This window comes from Lepeophtheirus salmonis, chromosome 3 (genome assembly GCF_016086655.4).
Source record: "Lepeophtheirus salmonis chromosome 3, UVic_Lsal_1.4, whole genome shotgun sequence".
In the NCBI taxonomy this organism is placed as follows: Eukaryota; Metazoa; Arthropoda; class Copepoda; order Siphonostomatoida; family Caligidae; genus Lepeophtheirus; species Lepeophtheirus salmonis.
Genome location: NC_052133.2, coordinates 28167767 through 28192558, shown reverse-complemented (window position 1 = coordinate 28192558; position 24792 = coordinate 28167767). Strand labels below are relative to the sequence as shown.

The 24792-nt window shown below is 30.8% G+C and overlaps 1 protein-coding gene across 2 annotated transcripts in view; it reads right to left on the bottom strand.

The window, feature by feature from the left end:
* The window catches only part of Syx17 (syntaxin 17), a 142624-nt gene that overhangs the window by 64450 nt on the left and 53382 nt on the right, over positions 1–24792 (bottom strand). For both annotated transcript variants that reach the window (XM_040708925.2, XM_040708924.2), the window contains exons 3-4: positions 11459–11564; positions 4905–5100 (exon numbers count right to left, since the gene is read on the bottom strand). In XM_040708925.2, the coding sequence (XP_040564859.1) occupies positions 4905–5100; positions 11459–11564 (302 nt within the window). The remainder of the gene's footprint in view (positions 1–4904; positions 5101–11458; positions 11565–24792) is intronic.

Below are 24792 nucleotides of genomic sequence, written 5' to 3'. Positions count from 1 at the left end.
TTACTATTTTTTATTCTTGAGGAGAGAAAGTCTAAGTATTGAGTGAGTAGGTATGTGTGAGTGAGTGCCCTTATAAAAACGGTGGGTAACACCAAGGATTTGTTGAGGAGTTATCTTTTATATCATTATAACGAAGTTTGTCAGATCATTGATCCCTAATAACTCCGGTTACTAGGTCTAGTAAATAATGATTTATTTTAAACTAATTCATGAGTAAATTTCCAATGGATCATTCGGCGACATTTTCCATTTCCATTATGACCAATTGTTGAAATTTGATATTTGAATATAGAAATTTGCGCTCAATATTTTTTTTTCAATAGTTTACTTTTCTACTTCTTTTGCGTTTATAAGTGCTTTTAACTTTGATTGGTTGAACTCCAATTAACTGTTGTTAAGTTGTGAAAAATGTACAACTATCAAATGAAGTATAGTCCCATAGTAGGTGTGAGTCGTTAACTAGCAACTAATTTAGGACCTTTTTTTTCTTTCTGATAGAAAAAAAGGTTGGGAGATACAATACACATATGGTCTCTAGAATAAATTTTAGCATAAAAAATGAATTTAGTTACATCATATATGTATAAAGATACTTAAATTTATGTGACACTAAATGATTTTATTTAGTGTTAAATTGGAATTATAAAAGTGTTATTAAATTTAATGTTTCTTAATTAGACATACATTATTAATTTTGGCTTCATAAAATTTCCAGGAATATTCATGAATAAAGCTGTCATGGTGACTTAAATGTTTCGACATTTATAAAATTAATTATGATTAGAGAAAAACATCTTAAGCCTAGGTGAATGCCCTCATGTGTGTGTGTTTCTTTCGCATAAAACATCATGACAGCTAAGCTCCTTATCTCTCCAACATTTTAGCAAATTACCAGTGATATTATCTCAACTTTCGGTTTCATTTTTTTGAACATATCGACAGGATATATTTTTTACAACTCTACTGATCGTTGATTTGTTGAACTTGAATAAAATCATGTGAAGCTGTGAATATTCATACTATTAATAAATAAATTATATGTAGTCCAACAGTTTGAAACGGATATGTCCAGATACCATATGATTTCGGAGAAAAGTTGAGAAATGCAATACAGATTGTTATGTGCTGAATCCATTTTCCCATAACCTAGTTATGTTAGGCATCATATTGAAGCCATTTATATAAACAACACAAATTTAAACATATTATATACTAGCAGCAGTACCAAGCTGTAGCTTTAATAATACGGAAGATAATTTCCCGATAAATCTTCAGTGTCACTCTCTGTTTTTCATGAGCACACTCACATGTAACTACTCAATACTTATATCAATTCATATGTTTTCTGTCCTCAGGAATGAAAAAATATGAATAAGAGTTAAAAAAAGGGAGGAATAATACGTTGAAAAAAATTTAAAAAAATTTCTTAATTAATTTTTTGGAAAAAAATTTGAAAAATTAAATTGGAATGACTGATAAGTACTTTAATCACTAGAGCGCTCACTAATAAAAACAAACAAAAATCATTTTGACATACAAAGGCTTATATTTAATTCAAATCTTAACATACATTGAAAATATTCATGAATTATGATATATTCGTAGATATGAGACCAATACCAAAAACAAATTTAAAGATTGTGCAATATTTCATGAATACAACTTCATTATTATTTCTTATATCTAAACTATTTATATGATGCACATCAGGGAGCGCTATATACATTGTACCTTGTATGTACGTTCGATGCTCTATATACACGCTCGCAATATTTCATGAATACATCTATATTGGTATTTCTTAGACTAAAATACGTCACAAGGTGCACTATATATAGTGCACCCTGTGACTCGTTTTTATATATTCAGACACCCATACAGGCAGAAAAACTTTGTTTTATTAATATAAATAAGTCCAAGCCATCCATGGGCAACCTCATATTATTTGCCTAAGAGTTGCTATAACCAATTGCCACATTCAAGGGAATAGATAAGAAAATGAATTAAAATATCATGGGCCGTTGAATGCACCCTAATGAACAATGTACATATTAATAAATCATATTACTCCTTCTAGTATGTAGATTGAACAAATCTATCTAGTTGACATACAAATAATGTTGTAAATACAAGTCCTATTTTTCAATATAATAAGTACTACAATTATTTTTGTCTTATCTCCTATATAATTTGTCTGTCAATTCCAATAGTTCTTATCTCTAATTAAGAGGGACATAATAAGAAGAACAAAAGAATCCAAGAAAAAAGAAAGCCTTTATCACTTTACAATAGTGTTGTATGGACTTGAGTAAAGTTTTTAAAGATCGACTCAAGTCGATAAATTAGACAAGCGAAAAAGGAGGAAAAACCTACTTTTTTTTGTGTTGACTCACCACATATTTTCTTTTCTATCTATTAATTTCTGTTCAAATATATACAGTCAGTGTGTATGTGCAGGGGCGTCTGCAGGATCATACTTTTTATTCTAAAATTTGAATAATTAAACTTTTTCTCTATCCCAGAATTTGATCAAAGGATATTTTTTTAAAATAAACTCCTTTACAAAATTATCCCCTTCCCTTGCAGACAGCCCTGATGTATCACTAGATCCATAAGATGTTTGATATGCCATGAAGATATACAGAGGCTTTCTTGATGTATAATGCAATGAAATGACAATACCTTATGCTATGGAAGTTCTTCCCTAATTTTACCACTAAGACGTCTCGCAAGACCAGAATTGGCTGTTTATAGTAAAGTTTTTTATTAACAAAAGCAATGAATTCTTCATGAAGAGCAGCTTCAATAAAAACAGGAGATTGACTTGTGTCCGCCCCCCTTCTATCTTCAGGAGTTTTGCATTTTGGGGCGTTAGTAGATTTTGCAATTTTGTATGTACATTTGAGAAGAAGTTTTAATGAAAATTCTGTATCTGGGTTTCCAAAAGAACGATAAGTGTAGTTACATGAATTTTAGCTTTCCGCCTATCCGTCTGTTTTTTAGTGTATCTTAACCAAAAAATTAAATTGATACATACCCAAATTTGCAAGTACATACACAAGTAGATATTTTACCTGCATAGATAAGCAAAAAGTACAAATTTTCATGGGATTGACCTGGATGCCCTCTTTATGACCTTTATTAGAAGAAAAATGAATTATATGAAATGAATCATAAGTTTTTGTGAAGTAAACATATTTAGTCGGGTTTTACTTTTATATAAAAACTCCCTGGTCAGTTGTGGCCAAGATCAACGACGAGTTAAATAATATGTATCATTTTACTTTTACTAACTACCAAAATGCAGCAGAGATATTTACAAAACAATAAACTAGTCTAACCAATTTAAAATTCATTATTTTTTCTTATATAATTAAATTACTCAGTCGTTATTATTTACCAATGGGATACTGCTTAGATACAATTTCCCCGAAAATTAGAAACCCTAGCCCTGACTCATTCATCATAAAAAATTGTTTTCTCTTACCCTCTTGTCTTATGTCACGTTGTATGTACTCGTTATTCACAAACAAGATAATGAAAGATAAACACTATGGTAAGTAAGAAGTTTTCCTATTACCTTCATGTTTGGATAGAATACATTTGTAGGGAATAACAAATGTACTTGTGATATAATAGACTGATTAATTATAGTTTCTGTATCTACTGCATCATTTGGACTAGAGTTGTTTATTACTTATGTCAAAGAACCATTATTGTCTAATGAAGTTGACAAGGCTAGATATCCCTCTTACAAGAAAATACTTATTGTAATTATGTGAGTTCTTTTACGTAGGTCTAGATATTCTTTCCCTTTTGTTAAAATGTAAATCAACTGAACTCAAGCTACAGCAATTTAACTAATAGTACGTTGTAAACATGTCAATTAGTTTCGTAAGGGAATGTCAACTGAAGAAATTCAATTAGCTTCGTAAGGGAATGCCAACTGAAGAAATATACGTTAGACAAAGGTTTCTTCGGCTGGGGTAAATTTTAGTTATTTTAAGGGGTAAACATTGGGTAATAAGTATCATATATATATATATATATGTTGTATATAAACAAATTGTAAAAGATAGAATTCCTACGTCTCATTACACTTTATTTAATTACAACATCAATCATTGTAATTATGCATTAATTATATATATACGAGTAATATATACTTAGGTATTTAAACTTAATAATCTAGTTACAAAATACTAAGTATCCTTTATCAACTTTTATCCAAATAGTCAATTTACACCATTAATATATCTGCCATCCAAGGAATATTCCATTATTCGTATCTCAAGTATTCGAACTTTTTCAGTATGTATTTGGGTTGCTGCTTGTACAACCTGCTTATACAGGTTACAACTGACACAAGACAAAAAAACAATTCGAAGAGATATAATATTTAACTACTTTCTTTATAAACTTTTAACATACGAAGCAAATTGAAGCAAAACATTATTTCTTTCGAGCCAGTACTCGCAGTGCTGTAACTACAGAGGGGCAAATTATTGTTTTTACCTGATAAATATATGAATACATTTTATAAGTGTTTGGTCTATAAATACTGTTAACTAGCATTTATATAAACAGGTGTAAATCTAGATGATAAAGCAATCCATAGGGTAAATTACTTCCACAAAAACAATTATAATTTAAAATATTATATATAATACAGCCCGCCGACTAACATAATTATTATAGAGTGATGGCCGGTCGGGAAGGACTTTTTTCACATCTCTAATCATTATCAAATTTATCAAGAATTCATTGAAAAAATGACTAAACAAAAAGTTATGAATGTCAAAGTTCGTACTTAAAGTATAACTCGCCAGAAAATTGGGTCTTCCTCATGATGTAATGTACATAATTTAATTTAATCATATAGGTATAAGATGTATTTATTTTACCTTGAAGTCCATGCACTGCCACAAGAGTACTCGTCTTAGCTGGGTTCACTCGTACATCAAAGTAGTTCAAGTCCGGCTCTTCCACATAGGTCCTCAAAATCTCAATCTCAAATAGTAGGACTCCTAATTGATGAACGGACTTTGTTGCTCGATTTACCTCACGACTTACTTCTTCCCAGTCACCAAGGCGTTGTAACTGCAACAAATAAAAATAAATAATGAAAAAGAATTATAACATTTGATTTATATTTTAATTAAAATTTATTTAGATTATTTTAAAGTATTTGTATTGATCAAAATCATGTTATCAGTAAAATTTGAAATGTACTTAAAAGTTAGAGCATTTATCAGACGGTTCTTTAGGTACACCATCTTGCCTTTACCCAGAGGTTAACTACGTGTGGACTCAGAACGGTGTCCCCACTCACACGTCCGCTAAGTGCCAAAAGTTCAGCACATATAACAAGGCTCGATTCTGTTGCAAAAAGATATGCTCCCTTCCTCGCCAGATTTAAACCCACTATACTTTTTTTATATGGGGTAAGTTGGAGAGAGAAACCAACAGGACCTCACACCCAAATGTGGACTCACTGAAGTCCTCCATACTGAATGCATGGGACAACTTGTCATCAACTCCTGCATGGCCTTAAGGAGACGTGTAAAGCCTGTGATTGATAATGATGGTGGGCATATTTGATGACAAAAGTTTTGCAAAAATCTTGTCTACATGTTTTGTTAACATTATTTTTTTGCCTATTATTGAAGAAATAAAATTATTGATATATTTCAAAATCCATATATCGAGTCCTCATTTTGCTGCCCTATGCTGTATATACGACGAGGGATGAACATGAAATGGTGTTCCTGTCCTTTTGGAAAATAAATTATGAAATAGGCATGACGTATCAAGTCAGACAAGGGACAACAAAATACATAGGGTTTTTTTTCGTAAGCAAGGGAACGCCTTATCTGTGTGTTACGTGCTCGGCAGGGCATCCTTTCGCTCCAGTGAATTCCTTTTTGGGAATCCTTTTTGGACCCTGGGAATAATTTTAGGGTATAATATGAGTATGCCAAATGCATTTACTTAATTTCATCAAGAGTATGAATAATTTAAACTAAAATCTGGAATAAGGCATCTTCCATTTTGAAAAAAAAAAAAAAAAAAAAAAATGAATAAAGGAAACCTCGGTAATAACTAAAGATTGTTGAAATTTATCCCAGATACTCTTTAAATACTATAAACTATGGTAGTACTTCCTATTTGAAATTAAAAGAAGGAATTTAATCCAGCATTGATTTATGCGTATAGAAAATTGCGTTCTTCATATGATCACGATGAGTGTGAATTGGTAAAGGATATAGAAGGCTTTAAATTTTATTAAGATCTATTTGCAATACCCTGTATGTACGTACTTTAGAAATTGTTTTCTACATATTTTTCTTCCATGGAAAAACATCCATTTTCTTTTTGACCGACCCAAAAAAAAATTATAATAAATCTTATAGTAAATTGATGTATGATGTTGAAATATACTTATGTACTACTAATGTGGAGAAAAGCTAATGTCTATATTCCTATTGAAAGGCACAGAACTAAAACCTTTCTAGCAATCTTTTGAAGGGATGTATCCTCTCGAAACGTCATTAATATACATAAATATTTGTGCTAATTTTTGGTCTATCCTAGACATATCTAAAATCGTTATAATTTTTGTTGGACCAGAATAGGGTTGTTCTCTAAATAAGTTAGATTTGGATCGGACACATAGAGAAGATTGATTTAAATTGATCCAACAGAATAAAATTCGGCCTGTATAAATTTTTGATGACGTCATGTGTTGTTCCAAATTTTTACATTGGTATATGACATTAGATGATGTTTATGGTGTTTCTTTTCTATAGTTATAAATTATAATTATTTTCAAGCTTTTATTTTCTTAAGCTATTATCGTTATTCATTCATTTGGAAAGAGACAACATCTAAATATTTAGTATAATCACACACGTGTCTGCTCATGAATGGCGTAGTGTAACCCAGAGGAATTGTTGTGGATTTATAATTCCAAGTCCCTCTTGGACTTGGAGTATATGTAATTGCAGATTAACAGCGGAGTAATTACTAAGTATTGACTTGTTAGGTACAGTACAATTTTTGTTCATTTTCTTCATCTCACAGCCACTTATTATGACTTCTAAGCTACTCTCCTCTCAAGCATTATTCAATTTTTTTGAGCTAACATTAATTTCTGTGTTTTATAATTTACAACTCTATTCATATGTATACAGCCAGGGGCGAGTTGGAGGGGCTGTAGCCCCCCTCAAATTAAGGAATTTTATCTTTTTACTAGAAAAATTTAATATTTGAAATTTTAATTTTTGAGATTTTTTTAGGAATTTAATTTTTAAATTTTTTTTCCAAATGTAATTGCAGATTAAAAGCGGAGTAATTACTAAGTATTGACTTGTTAGGTACAGGTTCATTTTCTTCATCTACATATTTTATCTTTGAATTTTTTTTTTCAAAAATTTTATCATTGAATTTTTTTTCATAAAGTTTAATTTTGTGTTTAGCTATGGATTTTCTAAAATAAATTTCCAAAAATTTCCTATATGAAACTTAATGTTTCAATTTTTTTCAAAAAATTTTTAATTTGGGATTTTTTAAAAAAAAAGATTCAGAAAAACCAAAAGATTCAAAAAAAAAAAATAATAATAATATATATAATCCTGCTTACTCCCGGGCAGCTCGCTTCAAAGTGTAGGGAGCAAAGTCATTGCATAATAGAGTGAGACGGAAAAATTGGTCTGCGATTAAAAAAAAAAAAAAACTTTGGTCCACTGTCTGAGACTGCTAAAATATCAGTTTAAATGGGTATGAAAAAAACACTGAAGACCTAACCCACAAAAATTTGATCTCAGACGGAATTTCAACATAATAGTAATTATATAAATAGTTTTTAATCTATCTTGTACAATTATATTTAAATATTCCATAATTTAGGAAGGACTCTAATTAACTTATTTCCAAGTGTGAACAATACAAATGCCTGCGTGAGTAAGCATTTTAATATGGCGTGCTTTCCTCACGAATAATTCCTCTTAAAAATATATGAACACATAGCCACCCGTTATTTGATACTTTTATAAATAATATTTCTCCCTAATCAATTAAATAAATCTCATAATTAGTTACATGAAGTAATTATTTATTCCATAGCCTTAAATAACAAATTATGTATTTTACCTATAAATAAGGGCAAATTAATTTAACTACGTATTATGTAGGGATTCATATTTGAAAAGTTAATTGCGTTTTGCATTAATATTAAATTATGGTATTGCTTTCATAGTATTGTATAAATTTCTGATTTATCGTTTGCAAATGTTTTTTTTTTTTTGAGTAAAGGTAGTCGTAGAAAATGCAATAATTGAAGTATCAATAAAACTATCTTATCCTGCTCAAACTTGTATACAGGGTAGGGATTTTAAATCTAGGACAAGTTTAGGCCTCAATATCTTGGTAACACGGAGGTTTAAGTTTATGAAATTGTGCTCATTAGATTTAACTGACAAAACTATATAAGAATAATTAAAAATCCTTTAGATGTTATCCGAATCCGAACACCGTGTCCCCCTTATTGTGTGCATTCGTACCAGGCACACGCTCAAGGAGATTATTGATTTGACAAAACTGTCCAAATCAACTGTTTATGGTGTTTCCAAGGCTTTGAACAAGTTTGAGGGGGGGGGCACCTGTAAGGAAGACTCATGATCGTTCTTAGAGCATAAAAAAAAAAAAAAAAAAAAAACACACACTGCAGACTTCCTGACATGTTTTGGGCAGAGAAAATATGGCCTCCTTGTTGGTTGGATCTCTACTTCTTGTATTGGTATGTGTCTTGGAAAGAGGGTATAATGGTGCACATAACATTGTTGACTCCTTGTTGGTTACCATTCTTGAGGCAGTGGTCCACATGGAGTTCCTTATCAAGGCCTGTGACAGGTTCAGAGATAGAATGGAGACTCTGGTTGAAGCTACAGATGGTTGGCATGAGTGATTGACTTAACTATGGATCTCAACATGTAAGAGCAAAGGAATTGTGAACTTCTGAATTAATTTTAGGGCATAAATTGTAATATACATTTCCCTGAAATTCTCCATATTTGAAATCCCCACCCTATATAGTATTGCTAATTTTTTTTAAATTTGAATTAAGTCCAGTAACGTCATCATGAATCGACTTCGTTTATGTTGGAGTTATAAATATACCAGCGGCCAGGTAAGGGAAAGGTTAAGTCTCCAAATTTGAAATACGTACTCAAATTCGTGACCTAATTAACTAGTATAAATTAACTTTTTTTCCTATAAGATTTTTGTTTAGATATAAGGACAATTAGTCGTGAGATTATTCTCCTTGTAGAAAACTAGCACTTTTTCATTCGTTATAAATAAAAAAAGTATGCAATCTTATTTATGGGTATTTCCAGATCATTTTAACGTAATTTAATGTGAATATGTTAATGCTGAAATATGGAACTATTAATACCTGGAATCAAGATCCTCTTATTATATACAACAATATATCAAAGCCCGAATATACTGTGTTTAACATTTTGAAAATGTCAGAACAAGAACTTTCAGCAAAGATTGATTGATGTTCCTCACAATTTTTACTACAAATTTTAGTATAAATAATTTTTTTTTAACAAATCCTTTTTTTTAAAATTGTAAATAAAAAACTAATTACCTACCATGGATATTATTAAATGTGTTTATTTGCAAAGGATTACTAAGGAAAAATATTTATAGATATAAATTAAGCACTAAGAAGCTGTAAGTGTACAGGGAGCAGGGATCAGATTGTAGCCTAATTTAAACCTTGATAACTTGAAGACGATATTATCAAATAAAAAACCAGATACCAAATAGGAAAGCTATTCTCGTCAGCTGACGATACGTAGTTCAGTTAGCATCATGCCGTCATCATATGAGGAGATAAAGAGCTATAAGTGGAACGAGGAGCTTTCGAGGTCCACCGTAGTCATGGCATTGGTTAATAATGGAGGTGAAACCTCCAATTCAACGATTGCTTCAACATTAGAGTGAATTTACGGACTGTTCAGCGTATCTGTAAGAAGCTAGAGGACACGTGGGATGTTGATGCCACCATAAAGAGGGTACCCAAGGAGGAGGGCGCCGACAGGAAGGTCAGGGACACCTGACTTTGTCGACAAGGTGAAAAGATGGTTGAGGATGACCCTACCAGGTCAATGAAGGCCATGGTGAGGGATCTGGGCTGCCATGAGAAAACAATAAGGACTCAGCACCCTGCCATGCAGTGGTTAACCGAGAACTGTTATGACGTCGTAACCAAGGATTTGTGGCCTCCTAACTCTACCGAACTTAATCCTTTGACTATTTTGTCTGGGGCTATGTCGAGAGACATACCAACAGACATCCCCATAGCACCAAGGCCAGCCTGATGGACTCCATCAAGGAGGTATTCGGCAACATGGACAATGAGATGGTCAGAAGAGCCTACGGCCGGTTCAGAGGCCGTATTGAGGCCGTTATTGATGCCAACGGTGATTATATCGAATGAATGGCTACTCTATACCTATATGCTCGTCATAGTTTTGATTTTCAATAAAAAAGTTAAAAATGTATATTTTGTGTTGTTTTTGTAGAAAAATATTTGGGCGACAATTTGATCCCCGCTCCCTGTATAAACTATATAAAAAGAAGAAGGATCTATGACTCAAGTGGGGGGAAAATGACGTCAATAGACGTCCATGTATCTTTATTTCCAGGGCTAAACATATGGGATTTTTTATCTCTGCAACGAAATTAAACAGAAGTTATGTTTTGGCCTCTGTTTTACTGTTTTTCTGTCTGTATTTAGGTTTTTATGGCTCCAAAAACGGTTCTGGTGACAATTTTTTGGTTTTCAGGGCCATAGCGGCCTTTAAATAGAATTTTTAGCACTTTACCTGTAAGGGGAGTATTTCGGATATTATGAGGGTTCTTTAATACTCAGGGAAGCAGCAGTGGATGAATCTAACCTGCGTCAGGGACCAGGAGCCCACAACCAGTGGGGGCGAGGGTGTTCTAACATATTAGGAAGAGATAGAGGCAGCGGTAGTGTTTAAACTGTATCGAGGTCCTGTACTTCACCAGTTCAGTTATAATTAACTTCGTATGTTGAAAGCATGCTAAAAATTAGTATTTTTGGTGACTATATTCCGTCTTGGTTAATTTTCCTAAGGGTAATTTTCATCCTTGTGAAATTTTCTTAGTACCGTATAAAGTTGAGGCTGGTTTAACTGCATTTATAATTGAATTTTTATATCATATTTATTTTAAACAAATACACATTGACATATTTCCTAATTAATTGTCATAATGTAATGCAATATTAAATTGCAAAAATCAATTGCAAAAAGAGGACCACCTATGTAAATGAGTATCTTAGTTATTGAAGAAATTTTTTTGTAACAATACATATTATATATATTTTTTTTGTTAATTTTAACAATGAATCAGTACTTACACGCTCAATATTTTTTTTATGTTTATAGATTTGGTTCAAATGAAAGGGTAGAGCCACTTGAGAAAACTTGTCCAATGTGATTTCCAGACGTTTACTGAGTGATGTTCTAAAAGGATGGAAGAAAAACATAATGTTATTAATTGTGTTTCTATTCGACTTACATAAAAAGTTTATTTTTTGTAAAAACCATTCTGTTTTTGTATTATTTTTTGGTTCAGGTTCAATATATATGTATATTAGTGTAGTTTTTTAAACTACTTTTTATGAATATCAATTATGTCCAGCGCGGAAAATTTATCATGTTATAAGAAAATAACATAAGAAATAATAAAATTTCAAAGTTATATTATATATTCACCTTATGCAGCAAAAATCACGTCATTTTCAATGTAAAGAAAATTAGATAACTCATGTATAGCACTTACTGTTTTGTTTTTTTACATTTTCAAAAAGGCAAGATGAAAATATATGTTCAAAATTTATTTCAGTTATTCTCTTTTGTTGCTTCATAAGATGACCTTGGAAACTAATTATAAAAACAGTTTTTATAGATTACAAAGATTTACATTAAAATTGTTTGATACCAAAAAAAAAAAAAAATGTTTGCCTTTTTTTTTCCAACTTAGATTATGATGAGCAGCCTAAAGATGGCATCGTAGAACAATATAAGTTCTTTTAGATTATTTTATTACTACATTATAACATTTCTGCACAAGCCATAATCGAAATTTGAAAAAAGTGGAAAAACAAACCGTCCTATAGCATTTAATATGCTGATCAAAAAATCCTACTTTCTTATGTCTTAAAATCAATTAGGCTGGAAATATTCTTGGTAGAATTTAACCATCTAATTCCTAATATAACCTCATTTTTTCTTATGAAAGTTAAAACCCTTTAGCACAAATTATGAAGTTTGCGGTATTTTTCATTAATTCTAAGCTTTAAAGCTTTTGTGGCATTTGTGTTGTAAGTCGTGGATGGATATTTTCCAAATAGATAATTCACAGATAAATAATCTTAAATATATATGCAGGTTTTAAACAAAAGAGCAATATAAAGCCATTTTTAGCATATATATTAATTAAATTAAAAAAGAGCATTAATTTAATTTTTTTTAAATAGTATTTGTAGAAAAAATACAATGTAAACATTTTTGGGAAATATTGAAAATGGCGCCCCAGTAATGCATCAAGTTTGATTTTTCCAATTTGTTATTCGAAGTTTAATCTACTTAAACACTATGATTATGAAAATGATTAGAATGACATCTTAATGAAATCATCTTCATTTTGGCCTATAATTGAAAAAGGCAATTTTTTCCATCAATAGTACATAATTCCTTCAGAACGTTCTTCAATTTGTGTGGTTTACCAAGTAAATTTTCGGTTTCTTTTTTTACATACCGAAAATGCTTACAATCTACAGCCATATTTTTAATATGTGTTTTTAAGGAATTGTTTTAAAAAGGGGCTCATCATTGTAAAATATATACGTTGAGGCTTGCTTACAGTTACGTTTTTGTGGGGGACTCTACATATACACGTACATTTTCGTTCTTCCTCCTTTTTCTAAATAGCTCCAACTTTCTCTTTACCTCACACTAAGTACAGCCTTATATAAATACACACAATACACAGAAGCAACAGTGTTCAATATAATGTTAGAGTTTTATTGATTTTCTAATCATTTTTAAAGAGGCGTTTTTTGGTGGGTGATGGCAGGAATTTATATCAGACCATGAGATTCTATGTGTATATAAGTTCTATTTATAGAGCTGTATAAAATATGAAAAATGTTTGATTGATATTTTTTCTATTTGTTAATATGTTTGAGTATATTTTCCAAAGTTGTCATCATTATTCTTTCATTCTTGAAAATTTGTGATTATTTCCGTACAGCTGCTCTTCTTCCAAACATTCTTTCAATTGACAGGTTCACAATTTGTCATATTTTTTTTTTTTCATACCAACAGGTCATAATTTATACAACTGTAATCCTCATACACGAGTAATGTGGCATAATCTGACAGTATGCGATTACAAATTTAAAATGTTATGGTATTGCCGGATAATATGATTGTATAAAATATTACCTGAACGTGTGCAAAATTTCATCTATAGGGAAATTTGAAGAGTGTTTGTTATTTTCTAAAGATGAACTATCATTATTTTTTAATTTTTAAAGTGAATACATTTACGTATAAAGTAATCACTAGTGCTTCCGCTCATTAAAAACTTATCTCCGTAACATTAAATATTTGATGCGGAGTTATTAGTCCTTGTGTGACTCAAAGTAGAATTAAGGATTGGTATCGGAATAATTCCTGCACATATATACTTGCTATATACAGAGTGGGATTTATGTTTATTTTCTTCCTCTTACCGCTGCCTGTAGCTTAACTAATAAGACTTGATGACATCTAAGCTGCCCTTCTCCAAAAAATTATTCCAACTGCCGGGATTACCATGCTGATTTTTGGTTTCTTTCTTTTTAGTATAATGGCAGGTCTTATTTAATACAACTCCAACTTCTGATATATATACACAGGATCCATGATATGATTTTTCTTTTATTACTTTATATATTAATAAACTATTTAATTGCTTGAATATTATTTTTATAATTGAACGATAGATGTGTAAAACAGAATGCTATTTTGGCCGTCCAAATTTGATAATTATAAGATAAATAAAATAATTATCCATCGACTATCTCAGAGGATGTGTTAAAAGAACGGCAGTAATTTAATTATTCATTTTCATGACATCGATTTATTAAGTTTCATTAATAAATCCTATGAACAAAGCCAATGATAAAATTGTTGATTGGGTGTGTGTTAGGGTGGATGGGTGGTTATTGATTTTTTTCACTCCATATTTTACGGTTTTTTTTTTCGGAAAATCAATTGTGAGCCATTTCTTCTTTTCCCTATTAACTATTTTGGGTGTTTTTAATAAAATTTTGTAAATATTTATAGAATTAGAAATAATGTTTTATTAGGATATACCAAGGTTTATAGAAGTACAAGGTTATACAATAATGCATATACGACTGATGTCTAAATTCTACCACTCTTTTAATATTGACGTCATAGTAGATGAGTGGTTGCATGCTTGGTTAAAATCTGTTTTTCCTGTCAACAGTCTGTACAATACATTAAATTGAAAATTCTAGCAAGAGTGACATCAAAGACTATGAGTGGTTGTGTGTTTTATCACAATCTGCCTGTCTTGCCAAACAGTCGGTACAATACATCAGATTGGAAATTCTAGCAAGCCCGATTATATGATGAACCTTGTATTTCTATTAACTTTGCTCCTTGACAATTATCCTCAACATTTTAACACTCATTAGCCATTTAATGAGACATCCTATTCATTGATTGAACCACTTCAGGGGGGTCTTCTTTTTATGAGGTTTTGGCTGAGCACTTCCAATGTCCTGATAACGTTTCAGGAATGTATAAATACATCATATTGAAAATTCTACCAAGCCCTATTAAATTATGTTCTAACCTTGTATTTCTATTAACAATTGGGATGTACTACATTTATTTATTTCTAAAATGATAATTAAAAAAATAATCAAATTTTCTTTTTCAAAAGACCATCATTTTTTATGTTTTTTTACGACATTTCAAATTTTTTCATTCATTAATTAAATAATCAGAAAGTTTTGGACTGACATCCCTTTTTTTTTTTGACCTAATGATCCATGGAGGATTCACCCCCCTTCCCCCCGTACCCAACAATCCTTTATGTACATATATAAGTAGTTTTTACCCACAAGTTGTAAATTTTAAAACAAATTGTATAAGTTACCCTTTGTACGTCTCTTTCCGCATTATTTAATTATCTACAATATTCATTATTTTAATTACTAGCTGTTAATTAATACTATCCTGACATTTTAATACATTAAAATTACGAGCTATGAGTAATATAACTTTGGCAGTTTGAAAGTTATAATGCACCTTAGAATAAGTCTTTATGAGTTAGTTAGTATTTTACAAATTACATTACATAATTAATATTTCGACCATCCACCGAATATTCAAATATTGCCTTATCTTCATCACAAATAGGTACTTTTACAATTAAAATTTTAAGTAGCAACCTGTACAATATGGTTACACAAGTTACAACTTGTACAAAAACGCACATTAGACACAATGTCTATATACAATAATACTTTAGATTGTGAGTAACTTGGTTAAAGGTTACTTCTGGCACTCAACCGTGATGTTGATAAATGGTGAGAAACAGTAAAAAATTGTGTGATATTTTTGGAATATAAAATTTTAATTTAGTTGTTACGGCCTTGATAGTAACAAAGAGGGACCATATAAATTATGTATTTAAAAGTTCAACATTTATAATAAAAAAAAATATGTTGTTGAAACAGTAGATTTAAGTTGTTTTTTAAAATTTTCCTTGTGTTAAAAACAATTAATCAAAAAGTTAATATCTGCAATGTGTGATTTGTGTTTATTAATACGTATTAAATCATGAATATAATCACTAGAAAAGTTTGTTAGTAGTTGTTATTAAATAATTATGGTGAAAGTTTTATTTGTTTATTTTGTAAGCTTTATGACAAATTTGAACTCATTTAGTTAAAATGATATAAAATAATTTTCATATTATACACAATAGACTCTGGGGTCTCCATTTGAGCAAAATCAAAAGATTCTTATAAGAACCTTATTTAACTTCATTAAAACTAAAAGGTAGTGCTTTAAACGTTCGCAATTAGCTTTGGCCTCATCCCATCTCCCTACTAAAACAAACTAATGGAGAGTAAGTAAGGTATTCTCAGATGAGAATAATTTCATTCAAACCCAGAAAAATAACTTAAGGAATAATAGATAGTTGGCAAAAAGTTCTTATGAAGTCGCTAGGATCTTAAAAACTTAGTGCCCATACCAAGTTATGGTTCTTGGCATTGTAAACAGTCACGTTAATGTTATGCCACCTTTCATATTCAATCAGGACCTGAAGCTCAATCTTAAGGTCTATATAAGTGTTTTGGGTACCAAAGTCTTCCCTTGGATCTGTAGCATCCTGAGGACTGACGTAGGACCTGTTAGAAAGACGGGTCACACCAGCAAAAGAAAACTCGATTTTATTCATTCTGTGATTGTGAGGATTGTCCCGCCGAGTTTTTGGCCTTCTATCTGGGCAGAATTGAACCCTTTAGACTATTTTGTCTAAGACAATGTTAAAGGGGTTTCCAATGAAGGTCCCAAAATTACCAAAAGATCCCGTCAAGCTGAGTTAAGGAGGGTGTTACAGCCTTTACCAAGTGTTGCCGTCAATAAGGCAGTGGCACGTTTTCGGGAACTTAGTGAGCTATTTTCTTTAATTAATGTCAAACTTATCTTATAAATGTAGAATTTTGTAAAAACTTTAATAAAATAGGTTAAGAAATAAAGTCACAGCAGAGTTCTACTTTTTTCCCCGGCAAGCGAACGTTTAGATATGTAATACAAGGAAGATTAGGTCACAAGGCTTGAAAATTCCAAGTAGGCATTTGGTTAGACACTCTTCAGGTTTTGGTATCCCTACGAGAAATGAACTGGTACATTTTTTTAATGTTTTAATACATAACACATCTCACCTAATCTACAAAGGTGGAACTTTTATAAATTTAAAAAAACAATATCTAGAAAATCAATTGCTCTGGTTGGTAAATTAGAAAATGTCAGTGGTTGTTATGGGAACAGTCTCATTATTTAGCAAGATTTCCTCTTGTATGACAGTCTCCTCTCCCTACTCATTGCCTTTCTAGTCTTTTGTACAATATGTAGCGATTATATTTAAGTAGAGCAATAGTATTATAAATTACAATGTACATTTGCTTGAATAAAATTGACATCACTTTTAATTTAGGTAAGTACTAAATTATAAGTCTATAAACAGTTATCTTTAATAAGTGTACTTTATAAAATTAAATACACGCTATGCAGTCAATTAAAAGTTTGAATTATGTTTTAATAAATAGTTTACTCTAACTTTAAAACACGATATACTTTTGAACTATTTATTCTGAATTGTGACGTTAAGCTTTTTTTTTAGAAACAATAAAAAAATATATAATTTATATATTTTCCCTCATATTTTTATCTATATATATATTCTTCGGCTCTTAGCTCTTATCTAGATTTTTGAGATGCTAATTGTTAATTGTAATTAACCAAGGGGAAAATAACATATTTTTGCTTATTTTTAATTCAATTTTTTTAGTAGCATCATTTCATAAATAATAATTAATTGAACTTCCTATCTTGAATTTTAAACCAGATTAGTTATTAAAATGTTCAAAATATCTTAATGGATGACGATGGAATATTTAAGTGTTCCATTTGCAATATTAGGATATATCTACATGGCTTTTATAATGATTTCAAATCATACTCTTACTTATTTTTTCTTGTAATTTTATGAATGTAAATACAGAGTCAAGATTTAAATTTTACTGACTGGAATAGGTTAATTAATCAATCAAATCCTATGAGGGCCACATAAATCTTTTTAGTTTTTAAAATTTTTTACCTTTCTCATTGGAATCATAAATAGATAAACTATATACCCAAAATCTTTGTAACCCTAAATAATTATCACCTTGGATGAGTTAATAAGCAACCCAATTATAATGATTGCAGGTTTCAATTAATTAAGTGAGTAGAAAAAGGGGGGGGGGGTGAAGAAAGTGTCTCATTTATTTTTCCTTGATCTTTGGATTTGGAGAGTGAAACAGCTTTTTAATAGCGAAAAAAAAATTAATATACTACATAAAGGTTGTGTTTGTGGTTCACAACGTCCTCCTTTTTATAGAAAACCCTACTTTTGTGTGTGTTATTATTCGAAGAATAAATTTCTCTTAATGTGATTCTGCTCAAATAGTCATTTCTCTTTTTCTTTTTAATTTTTCGTATTTTAATTTCTATTTAATAAGAGAGGAATAAATATTTACGGTTTCAATTATAATAGCAAATTAAAAACTTAACAACATTCATAATCCAAAAATAGAATTGGCAGTCATATAACTAATAACATACATATATAATACATTTGTGAGAGGATAAAGTGTTGATAGGATCTGTAGTCATTTTTATTTCTAAATAAAGATGAGTTTATAAATACTACTACTAACGACATAAATCTTTTATTTTGATACAAGATTCAATTTAAAAATAACTCTTTTATATGTTTGAAATAAGAGCTTTTAAAATTCTAATAATAGTAACTCTCACAATTTGTGATTAATTGAGGGAGATGTTGAAGTGAAAAATCCATTTTTCTATTCAGAAAATACAAAACAGAGCAACATAACTCAATGGAGAAATGATTCCCTTGAACTCCATGTGCAGAGGTTCCTTACTTGGTCCGTCCTAAAGAAGGAAATATAAACAATGTATATTGCATATGAACAACAACTATCAACATTGCTAGGTGAGATGGATTAATGATTAATGCTTTCTTATACTTAATAACTACAGTCCAGTACTGTACAGCTCAGTCTCCGTCCAGTCAAGTTCAGTCCTGTATATCAGTCCTACAACTTATAAAGTTGCGTCGTTGATGACGTCATTCATTTTTATTTCTTTTCTTTTTTCAATCAGTGTTCAAATGACCAAATAAATTAGGACTGTGACCTCATTATTGCCAATGAATAAAAATAATGTTGCATTTTTACCGGATATAATTTTCGAATTCTTGAATAAAACGTCGTGACGTCTAACCTGCTCTCCCTAAAACATTCTGAAAATTGTTAGGGTTACCAAGTTGATTTTCGGATTCTTTTATTTACAAGCCCAAAATACAAAAGATTTTCATCACTTTGAATAAATCTAAAACACTTTAGTCATTTGAATTAACAGACTTGAAAGTAACACATATGTATGTAAGCTGCTATATATATTTCTGGCCTTAGAATGAAAATGCGAATATTTATCATCAAAAATGGTTTTATTGCTTTTCAAATCTCCAGCATGATTTATACACTTTTGCAGGCGCTCAATCCAATTACCCAAGCTCTTTTTCCACTCCGATTGAGACACCTCCAAGGCATGGTTTTTAAACGCTTCAACAGCGACGAAATTGTTGACCACGCATTTTTTTTCTTGATGTGCGGGAATAAAAAGAAGTAATTGGCTGCTAAGTCATGGCTCTACGGCAGACTTCAGGCAAACACATTGTAATGTAGCACTCAGAATTGACCGTCCTAAGATGCTCAAGTTGAACAGTCGCCACATGACCAGTTTTGCCTAAGAAACAAGCGACCATTTGCTTCGAAGTGCGTCTTCCATGACCAATTTTCGTTGGATTTGCCTCGTTTTCAAAGACACAAACGGTCAATTGTTGTTTTGTTTCGGGCTTATACGCATACATCGATGATTCGTCACCTGTGACGATCTTATAAACGTCTTTTGAAATACTGCCAGCATATTTTTTCAAAATTTGATTGCACCGATCGATACGAGCCTTCTTTTGTGCGATTGTCAAATTGTGCGGAATCCAACGAGAACAAACCTTTTTTTATGGCTAGGTGTACATGCAATATCGAATGTATGCTGGTGGAAAAAATGCCCAAGGATGCCTCAATCTCACAGTATGCCACATGACGATCTTGCATTCACCCACGGCATCAATGTTCTCTGGCACAACAGCTGTTTTTGGACGACCTTCACAGAATTCGTCTTTGAGCGAGCGACAGCCACGATTGAATTCATTAAACCGGGGGTTCACATTGCTATAGGATGGTGCTTCATCTCCAAACAAAGATTTAAGTTCATGAATGCACTCTTGTCGTGATAATCCACGTCAAAAATTGTGAAAAATGATAGCACGAAAATGTTCACGACTTTATTCCATTTCTTTGCCAAATTAAATTTTTCAAGTCATTATAAACAATACAAATGATGGTTGTACGTCAAAATATTCTGAGTACAATTATGCTACAAAATGTCCAACTCACCAAAGGAAATGTCAAATTGCACCAGGCAACACTTAGTGTGCCTAGGCCAGAAATATATATAGCAGCCTACGTACTTATAACTAACGTTTGGATTTTAAATATTGTAAGTATAATCTAAAATAAGTATGATTGTAGCTTTAGTTGTCAATTAATATCCATTAATTTGACGTCCCAATATATAGCATAATTAAATAGCTTTTTATCATTACATAATTTCCTGAAGAACATTTAATTTCGTAATAAAAATTTCATCATAAATTAGTGTTATCCTGTGTTGAATATTCTTAGAAGTAATTAATCACTTTCAAGTATGTATCTTAATATCAGTTATCAGAGTGCAATGTAGCCTTCAGGAGAGTATAATGAAAAAACAACAATATACATATATAAGCAGTTTAATAAGAATTCCACCATACCTACATTAAGTCTTTTATTGTTTTACTTTTTTTTATTAGTGCTCTTTTAATTTATCATATATTAACATATAATTAAATGTACCCTAGAGTTTGATATAAAATTAAATTTTATAAAATGTCGATTAGATCAATCTCGACAATGCTAAACCTGATCGAAAACTTTAAAAAAACCTTAGAGTTAGTACCAATAACTGCAAAAAAAATATTTAACTTATATTTAAGTTCATATATATTAATTTTATTATGCATTTTTAAAATAATTTATAACAAGGATTAGCAATAATGCATACTTTAGAGGGAGAAGTTATGACGACGACAAACGTTTAAATGATGAAAAAAAAAAAAAAAAAAATGAACACACGCAACAACCGTTTTTCCTTTTCTAATTTTTGAAGGTAGTTTTTTCATTACAAACTACTCAACTCTGATTATACTACACTTATGCTCCGTTTCCGAAAGGACAAGAATATAATTTCTTGTTGATGCCTCCTGGTATATTTATATATATTAGCCATTTCATTATTTCAATCATGATTCTACGACTTCATATAAAAATATATGTGTATAGCTACTCTTTGAATAAAATATTACGAAGCAATTTTATAATACAGTATTGAATAATATACACTCTAGGATTTTATAATATGACAATGATACTCTGGAAGTACTTAAAATATAAATAGTAGTTGGTATGATTGACTTATTTGGCAAACTACCAGAAGATACTAGGCCTTTTTTCTGTTTCTTTTGAAGGAAATGTAATAACATTCATAACATTATAAGTTTTCTTGTTTAAAATGATCGAAATACCGATATTCATTTTGGTACCGGAACTGGTAGAAAAACATGGGTGACACAACACTACCCATTATAATTTAAATGTTACTTTTAATTGTTGTTGAGATATTCCAATAACTAATAATTATTCTTAATGGTTGTACACATATATTGAGTACCTATATATATATAAAGGCCCCAGAAATATATAAGTCATGCAATTGTTTTTTTTTTTAGATTTCGTTCACAATATCAACGAAAATAATAACAATAATAAAAATAGCAAATAACTTTCTTCATCGCGTTTCCTCATATCATATGTATAACATTAATAGTGGGTCTGTATAAGTACTATATACAAAGAAGAAAGAGGGGGGGGAGGGAGGGAGGAAAATGGAGTCGATAAAAGCTCGGTAAATATTATAAGTTACAACTAGTAATGTCGTCATGCCCAAAAGAAAGAGAGGAAGAAAAAGAGAAATTGTGGAACAAAAGACTTGAAAGCACGCAAGGAAAGAGCCCCCACGAAGCAACGCTATATCATATATGTATACTTTATACAAACAAACTAGGAATTGTTTAATCAAATTAAAACTCGTGAATAAATTGTTTCTAATTATTTATATATATATGTATGTATCACAGCCCTATTTTTATTGTGCATCACAACCTTTCCTTAGAAAAAGAAAAAAGGGCCCAAAATCCCTGCGTTACCTCACCAGTACTTTTTTGTCAGCTGTCTATTTTCATATTTCTCACAGCATTGCCTCACTAACACAAAAATGTACATATACTATACTTTGCTGTCAGCTTTCGATTTTTCTTCTTTTTTCCCCCTTGCCAGGGGTCTGAACGTTGATTTGTTGAATTCGATATTAGCTCTTATTAGACTATGATAAATTATTGAATAAGAGATCTTGCTAAATAAATGAAATATAAAACTTTTCTTTTTGGAAGAAAGGTTGCAAAGATATAAATTTACTTGTAAATAGTTTGACAATTTTTGCTTGGAATTGTTCAGTTCCTTTTTTGAAAGCCGAAACGACAACTGAAAATTTAATAGAATAAGGGAAGGGGGAATAAAAACCAGTTAATCCAGAGTTCTGATAAGTAAATCAAGTTACTTTGTGAGTGATCATACCTTAGATAATCTTGAGGCATTTCTGATAAATAATTGACGGTAAACATTCTAAATTTTTTTATTTCCTATCCATGGAGAGGAAGTTGAGGATTTTAATTGATTGAGAGAAATCGGAGTCTCGAAAGAAGTTTTTGGTTCTTGTTCTTCAATGCGTTTATTTTATAGTTTATTTTGTAGTTCCGCCTCTCAATTCTCCTGTCTCCTCCACCTGTCATAATACTGTGACGCTTTATAATGAGCAAATCAGAGGGCCTCAATTATGAATCAAAGTTTTTTTTTAAATCTCTTCAATTAAATCCTTGAATTCAATTCTGGTCCTTGACCAGAGTAATTTTGAAGCTGTGTCGAATGCATAGAACAAGATTTCCAATTCTTGTTAGAAAAAAACAACTTTTCTTTAAGTGTCTACCCGGAACTTGTTACAAAAATAAAGAATGTTCCTAGTCTGTAACTCAACCATTTCTGACGTGCAACAGTAAATGGATTCTTTTAATTGACATTGGGACCTACATGATCCATACCATCTTCAAGACTAAGTATGTCGAACTTTGGCCTTGCCATAGATGATGTGTACTTCTTTTCACACCAAGTCCAAATACTGGAGTCTTGTTTAATCAATTTGTTGAAATGACTTTTAAGGCAATGAAAGCTGGGATTGGAAGATCAAGATATTTACTTTTGAAATTAAGGCTAAAGAACATCTCCCGTATTCTAAGGGACAGAAAGAAGTTATTCGAAACGGAGTTCCGTCGCATACATATTGACCTACAGTGTTATTCCTTTCATTTTTGTGGATCACTTTCTACTATTGAGCCGATGATTATAATTCAGTGTTTCGTTTGACAAAGTAAGGACATTCTTAATGGTAGAACTCCATACTGAGTAAGATTTTTTTATTTTATTTGAATCGTCCAAAAATCGTTGGAACTTCCAATTCGTTTTAACTACGAAAGATTCAGTGTGTTCCACATATCTTACCTAAATCTTTTCTTGATTTATATATGCTCTCACATCAGACCTTTGAGAGGATATTAATATCCTAGGCCTTCAGTTTTACAAATCTGGTGAGTGCTGTATTACTGAAAAGTTTAAATATAGAATGTCTATGTAACTGTTGGGCAATTTTTCATTTAATATGTTGTAGGAATTGTTCATAGCTTCTGAATAGCTTATTCAATTTCAAACAATCAATTTTGAGAACACTAATAAGATGCTAGAGTAGTTGAAAAGTCGTCAGTCATAAATAATAATTCGAGTTAATTAGCATTTCCAATATACCAATATTTTTTAGCGGTTCCGGTGCCAAAGTTAGTATCAATATTTCAATACTGATACCACTAAACACATATAACAAAAATGTCGCTAAGGTCAATGTGCATGCACTAACAGAAGACACGTCTCCAGACTTTCAAAAATATATATATATATCAATTTATACCTATTTAATTGTGACAATGAATTTTTGTTACTTAAAGAAAAATTTGCAACATCTCCAAAGGAATAATCAGAATAATTTATTGTTAAAAAAGACGATCATTATTTGAGGAATACATTTGTAATTAAGACTGATTTTGAGAAAATTCGTTTTAACTTGCTCGTGAGGCTTTCATCAATAGTTATTAATAATTATGATAATAATCAATACGTTGACATGACGTCACCACATTGCATGTTCTAAATAATATATCTTGTCACGGGCTTTACATTATATTAACTATAATTACTATTAATCAAAGTAACGAATGCCCCATCTATACAACATCGTCAATCTATTTAGAAAGAAGTGAGGGAGAAGTGAAAGCACACATAGAATAAAATTCAATGCGTAAAAAAAACCCAAAAAATATAACTTTATCTTTACAACATTTTTTAATGCTGTATTCCTCCACATTGAATTAAACTGTACTTGCTCAGTGTTTTATCTGCCTTTTTAAATTCAAATACTACACGTAGTTATGTCTTAAAAACATGTTATAGCCAAAAAGCCATCATCGTATTTAATAACTGACGCAGGAATTATA